Below are 7,099 nucleotides of genomic sequence, written 5' to 3'. Positions count from 1 at the left end.
TTAAATATTATTATTATTGACTTATTAATTTTACCGTTATTAATTAATAATAGTATTTAATTAATTAGGTGAAGACGTTGCAAGTTTTTATTGGTGGAGTATAGAATAGAGCAGGAAAAGTGGGACAGAAAATTTGGACTAGCTTTATAAAGATAATAATAGTAATTAGCGACAAATTCAAGAGATAGAGAGACAGAGAAAAAGAGAGAGAGAGAGTCCAAAAAAACTCCTTAGAGAAAGTCTTTATACTTTTCTCTTTTGCTTTAGCTATTTCTTGGTACTTTCATTCCTCCTTCGTGGGACTTGGGTACTCTCGCACATCACGGATAAGTACATAAATAACTAACAGCATCGAAGCTTAGATACCTTGAAACCCAGAAAAAAAAATAGAGTGATTGGTAGATTAAGATCATCATCATGGGAAATTGTTTCGGAGCTCGTGTAAACAACCATAGCAGCCCAAGCAACACCAAACATTCAAGCCCAGGTACCTACCTATTCCTATATATATATCAAACCAATCAATCCCATTTCTCCTCTTGGTTTTCTTGTTATTTCTAGCTGGTTAAATTTCCAAGAAAACTAAGATAAAAGAGAGTTTATTTCAGTAATACGTTGTAGTACTATGTTTCTATGTCCCGAAATTAGTGGTCGATAATGATTATCTCAATCAACTACTAAAGTTCGGTTATTACATGTATTTCTTTTGTCTGTCTATCGTTTTATTTTATCTGAAATCATATTCTTTGTTACTTTGGGTTATATATTCGAGATATATATAACTGTGATTCATATTATTGATAGTTTTTAAGCTTTATTGTTTGAATGATTGACACGTAGTTTTGCTTTTACGTGTGAATAATAAGCAGAAACATCATCAAGCACTAATAGCAAACCAAGCTTGTGGTCTTCAATAAACAGCAGCAGCAGCACTAATGCAACCACCCAAAACAGCAGCGCCGAAATCCAGAACATCAACAGGGTGGAGGAAATGCCTCTTCCTCCTCCTCCTCCTCCGATCACCGGCAGGGTCATAACACCGAACCTGAAAATGTTCACTTTGGCAGAGCTAAAGAGTGCCACAAGAAATTTCAGACCAGACACAGTCCTAGGTGAAGGTGGCTTTGGAAGAGTTTTCAAAGGTTGGGTCGACGAGACCACCTATGCACCATCAAAAGTCGGTATCGGAATCGCTGTTGCAGTCAAGAAATCCAGCCCTGATAGCCCTCAAGGTTTGCAAGAATGGCAGGTAATTATAAATTTTAATTAACTTTTTTTTTTCTTTTGTTCATTTACAAGTTTAATATACAAACCGTACGTTGACTTGGAAATTGGAGGCACAATGCAGAAAAGTATAATTATGTTTCATTGATACTTTTCTTAAGAGTCTAAATTAATTGGGTACAATTCAAAAGAACCGGCGCCGTTTTTCTTTGCTTATACAGCGAATTAGCATTTCTATTACATGTGATTGGTGTTTTTAATTGTAGTTGTTAATGTTTTTAGTGGTGAGAAATGAGTTTTATTGATACCAAAAGTCTTTACAACTAATAATTGGGAAGGCTCACTGCGACATGTTTTTAAATTTTTCCGTGCTACTTTTTGTAGAAATACTAGTGCTTTTTATTAAATTTAACAAGTTTTCTCTAATTGTACAGGTTATCAAAAAAAAAAAAAAAAGTTTTCTCTAATTGTACACACCCACATGAGCATGGGAATCTTTCCAGAGGCAAACATTGACATTGAAATTCGTGACTTTGAATTACAATTTCGTTTGTTTTTTGAGCTGTTTTTAAAACAGTTTTTGTGCCCTAAGTATTTCAATTTTTACTCATATTGGCAATGATTCTATAAATCTTAAAGATGCTGTATAAACACTTGTGGTTCTACTTTGAGAAATGAATGTATATATAACTATGCTATATCAGTACATTAATTGTACCAATTTCATTTTCACAAACATGTCTGCTAAAAGAATAATCATAACAATATGCATATTATCTCATGTGATTTTCCCTTTTAGGTAATGTTTGTTTTAGCTTGAAAATCCTTGCTTATTCTCATCCCAAGTTTATATATAGTTTTTTTCAAAAACTCATTTTTTTTTAAGATAAATATAATAGGTATACTATACTTTTATACAACTTGACTTTAAAAAAAATCATAAAACACACCTTTAAATATTCTTATAATAATTGTTATTTGTTACAATGAAATCACTTTAGACCTTGAAATTTTAGAAAGCACATAGATATTTTTTATTTTCCTCCTATGCAAATTTAATTATAAACAATACATTTATGAGATGAAGAGAGGACTTGTATATACTACAGAAAAACAATGAAAACACAAGATAAGATAGAAGTGAATCAATTTGTTGATAGTGTTGAAGTTGATTACATGTATTAATTTGTGGGTACAGTCGGAGGTAAAATTCTTGGGGAAGTTCTCTCACCCCAACCTGGTTAAGCTCCTCGGCTATTGTTGGGAAGACAAAGAATATCTCCTTGTTTACGAATACATGCAGAAAGGAAGCCTCGAAAACCACCTCTTCAGAAGTAAGAAGCATATATATATATATATATATATATATATATATATATATATATATATATTACATTTCTAACTAGATTAATGAATGATAGTAATAAAAACAAAGGATATATATATGGATTTTTCTTTGCAATTTTATATATACTAATAAAAATGGATAAGATTAATTTATTTAGTTCATTTGATCTAACTCTATGATGAAATAATAGGGGGTGCAGAACCACTTGCATGGGATGTGAGGCTCAAAATAGCAATAGGAGCAGCTCGAGGCCTTAGATTTTTGCATTCATCTGAAAAATCGGTGATCTACCGCGATTTTAAGTCATCCAACATATTGCTGGATGGGGTAATTATATTAAGCTCTTTCTAACTTCTTTTTTAAAATATTTTATAACGAAGTCTGGAACAAATTTCATATATAAATAAATAAATATTTATTTATTTGAGAAGAGAACAAATTATATATCTTCTTGTGGGGTTTTGACTTTGATTGCTTGGTTTGGCTCTAAAATAAAATGTCAGAATTTCAACGCAAAGCTGTCAGACTTTGGACTCGCAAAATTGGGCCCAGTAAACGGGAACTCGCATGTGACAACCCGGGTAATGGGTACTTATGGCTACGCCGCTCCCGAATACGTTGCAACTGGTAATTACCAAATTTTCATTTACTTTATTTTTCAAGAAAATTTTAAATAATAAAGAAAATTAATCCTACTCAATAATATTGTTTTAATTTTTTTTTTGGATAATGATATTAGAAATTTAGAATCATAGTTATTAATTCTAGATCGGTTCAAATAGTTGGGCTGGTGATCTAGTGCTAAATTCAACCCGAGTCTTTGATTAGAGATTGTTAAGCATATAACTTTAGTATTAAAAAAAAATTGAAAAAGAAAAAGTCAAGCATATAACTCAGTCAGCTCCAATGCACTTTTGCAATATTAACAAAAATAAAATAAAAATAAGAGAAAATGACATTATTTTATTTCACAATTATTTTCATAACTTGTGAGACTAGTAGTCACTTTATTACCTTTTTTTTTTTTTTGGGTTGAGAAACCCAGTAGTAGTCACTTTATTTTCTCTTTTGGGGGGGAAGTAATCACTTTCACTATTCCACGTAAACCCAGCTGACTTATATCATTTTTGTTTGATTAAAGTGTCATTTTGATCATTATATTTTGGAGTTATTGTTAATTTAATATCTTATTTTTGATAACAGTTAATTTTGTTTCTGATTACTATAGAGACCAAATTGATAATGACCTCAAAATGTAGAAACTAAAATGATATTTTTTTTCTTTTTTTATTATATCACCCATATCATAATTGACTTAACAATATAAAAATTATGAGAAAAACAAATTAATTACTGAAATAATAATTATGTCACTAAACTTTCACTAACAAAAAATAACACTTGTTGAATCGACAGGCCACTTGTACGTAAGAAGTGACGTCTTCGGATTTGGCGTCGTTTTGCTCGAAATGATAACGGGCATGCGGGCCCTCGACACAAACCGGCCCAGCGGTGAACAAAACTTGGTGGACTGGGCCAAACCATCTCTTTCTGATAAAAAGAAACTGAAGAAAATAATCGACCCAAGGCTAAGTGAAAATTACCCTATTCAAGGTGCGCTCTGTGCGGCCCAGCTAATACAGAGATGTCTGGAATCTGACCCAAAAAATCGTCCATCCATGAATGAAGTTTTGGAGGAACTGGAAAAGATCAATGCTATTAAGGAAAAAGTAGCCGCGGCAAAGCCCAATCCTAAGCCCAATAAACGTAAAGAAGATAGACACCAGCGTCACCATAACTATCATAAGTCTCCAATTCAGCCGAAGCGTGGTGTTAACAGAGCTGGAGCTAGAGCGTAAATAACTAGTTTGAAGCTAGATTTTGCTCTTACAAATGTCTCTGGTGAAATGCATGTGACTACTGTTTCATGTATAAGTTTGTATTTTTTTTGGAGGACTTATTAGTATGAAGCTTTGAAGTTATAAGTTATAACCGATAAGAGACCTGGTCTCATGCCAAAATCAGGGGCATAGGTATTTTTGTGTAAACATAATAGAATTGTATCATGTTGGTTTAAGAACCGTGTAGGCTTTTATTTTTGGTAATTAAATTGGCCTTGTTGTTTTTCGTTTGTATCAGTTCTTTGCTTTTGTTTGTTTTTTTTTTTTTTTTGGTCAATCAAAAACTAACTAGACAGTAAAATTGATATGGATTAATCTATCATAATTTACTTTATTTCTGGGTTTGGGCTCTTTAAGGCTATAATAGAGTTATGGGTGAGCTGGGTTTGGTTCCACCGCGGAGGATAAATCCGTTTCTCATAACCAACATGTGCACAAACACCAGTCCAAAAATCCAAGAGTGAAAAATACATATATGTATATGAAGGAACTAAAAAGAGTTGGAGAGAGAGAGAGAAAAAAAAAAAAAAACTTTAATGGATTTGATTATTTATTTGTGAAACTCAAAATATTGGTTCCTAGAGCTACAAGGTTTTTAAATTCGTGGAACCCATGACACAACAATACATATATACAAATAAAGGAACTAAGAAAAGTTTAAAAAAAAAAAATTAATGCTTCGATGAACTTTATTATTTTCTGTGGAACCAAAAATATTGGTTTCTAGAACCACAAGACCTTTAAATCACAAGTTCCACAGACTTTAATAGACCCTTTAGGATCCACAAGACTTGTGAGATTTGAAGGCATAGATCAATGTGGTTTTCAAAAATACAAGTTCTGAAGTATAGATTTTCCTTCTACAATACTTCTTTTTCTTAGAGAGTCTAGGGGAAAAGTCCACAAAGCCTATAAATCAGACTTCACAAATTTAAGTAGGTCCTTGAGACTATACAAGACTTGTGAGATCTGAGACCTTAGAGTAGTGTGGAGCTCCCAAGTATTTCTACAAGTTTGAAATATCTATCACACAATATTTCTTCCCAAGGTCCTTGACTTGGGCTGCTGTTTCTTGCTTATTTTTCCTGATACTGTGTAGATCTTAGATGCTCAGTGTTTTTCCTCCCACCTTTAAATCTACCTTGATGGTTTTTTTTATAGTGGGCATGCTCTAGTTTCTCAAAACGAGGCAGCCTTTAGTTCACTAGATTAACCATGGCTTTTTGCCATAACTTTGAAGGAGTTCAAGGTCTTATTTCCCTTTTCTATCTTTATTTTGTTTTCCTAGGAACTCGCATTTGAAAGCATTTTAATTGTTTTCTCTCTATAGGAAGTGTGTATCAGATGCCACTTGAGTTCAACAAGGAAAGGGCCCATTCTCAAGGCTGAGAAAGGCAAATTTCGAAGGTTCCTTGGGCTGTTACCAACTACTCTTATTGGCTTTTTTTCTTGAAAGCAGTTTAAATGTTTTTTTGAGATGGGTGAACTCCAAAAACCTCCCAAGCATCTTTCTCATTCTGCTATCCCCCTCTGACCGAGGTCCCTCAAATCTTTTCCTATTGATTAGTCAATTTTCAATTCCAAAGTTTCAATACCTTTTGGAGCACAGTGCGTCTTCTTCATTCTTCTCTTACCAAGGAACTCAATCCTGGTGGTTGGTTCCTTGGTGGGCTCCTTTGGGCTTGCACTATTTTTTTGCTAAACTTTCCAAGGACTCTTTTTTATGACCATTTTCTTGGGTCATTTGCACCTTATTCAAGGTCATTTTCTCTCTTTATTTACTAATAGGCTTTTGCCTCATTTTTTATGGTTCTTCAGCCTCTTTTACAAGAGTGTCTCTATAAAACAATTGGTCCTTTGTATTCACGTAAGACCCATGGTCTAGTTCCTCGAGTTGGGTTGTTATGATTTTTTGGGTATCAACAATTTCAAAGGACTGCACCGTTGTATCTAAGACCTCCTTGGCATTCCCTTCAATAGTTGCTTTAAGAAGTCTTTCTTTGAGTGCAACCTGAACCGCTAGCTAGCCTAACGGCAAGTGTTTTGATTGTCAAAAAAACTACAAGTGTTTTAGCTTTCAAAGCAGACACTAATGAGCCATTTTGTGCATTAGAATTCAAGCTTCTTCTACTATGATTTATAGATAAAACCACCATGCTAGGCTGCTAGCTCTACCTTCTTTTCAAGCAGCATCCACAATAAGCTTTACCCAATCAATAGAATGACTTCCCCAATTTCCATCTAACCTCCATATTTTGTGGCACTTCCAATGCTAACAGGATTCGTATCAGCTTGTACAGAAATTTTTATATATTTTCACGTAATAACCTACATTTTTTATTATATCTAACCATTTTTCCAAAACATCAAATCAAATTATCTATTTTATATTTTATTTTATTTAAAATTTTGCGTATTGCATGTACAAAATTATGTACATTTTTCGAATAGTGAATGTATGAAATTCTATTTCATTCTCTCAAAAACTGTATACATTAAAATTGAATACACAAAATTTTATACATTATCTGAAAATTGTGTACTTTGAAGATAATAAATTGTGTATATTTTTTGAAAAATTGCTTGCATTAAATATATAAAATTGTGTGCATTGAATATACATAAT

The 7,099-nt window shown here is 32.8% G+C and overlaps 1 protein-coding gene across 2 annotated transcripts; it reads left to right on the top strand.

The window, feature by feature from the left end:
* Positions 1–281: 281 nt before the first annotated feature.
* LOC142625485 (putative serine/threonine-protein kinase PIX13) lies at positions 282–4,706 on the top strand. Of its 2 annotated transcripts, none has more exons than XM_075799132.1 (6): positions 282–487; positions 867–1,249; positions 2,423–2,558; positions 2,763–2,899; positions 3,076–3,199; positions 3,989–4,706. In XM_075799132.1, the coding sequence occupies exons 1-6, from the start codon at positions 418–420 to the stop codon at positions 4,429–4,431; spliced, it is 1,293 nt and encodes a 430-aa protein (XP_075655247.1). In that variant the 5' UTR covers positions 282–417; the 3' UTR covers positions 4,432–4,706. The 2 variants fall into 2 exon arrangements, with proteins under 2 accessions (XP_075655247.1, XP_075655252.1); XM_075799137.1 differs by having other exon boundaries at positions 283–487; positions 870–1,249.
* The last annotated feature ends 2,393 nt before the right edge of the window (positions 4,707–7,099 follow it).

Source organism: Castanea sativa, chromosome 1 (assembly GCF_040712315.1).
Source record: "Castanea sativa cultivar Marrone di Chiusa Pesio chromosome 1, ASM4071231v1".
NCBI classification, from domain to species: domain Eukaryota; kingdom Viridiplantae; phylum Streptophyta; class Magnoliopsida; order Fagales; family Fagaceae; genus Castanea; species Castanea sativa.
Note: the sequence above shows the minus strand (reverse complement) of the source record. Positions and strands in the feature narration are given on the sequence as shown.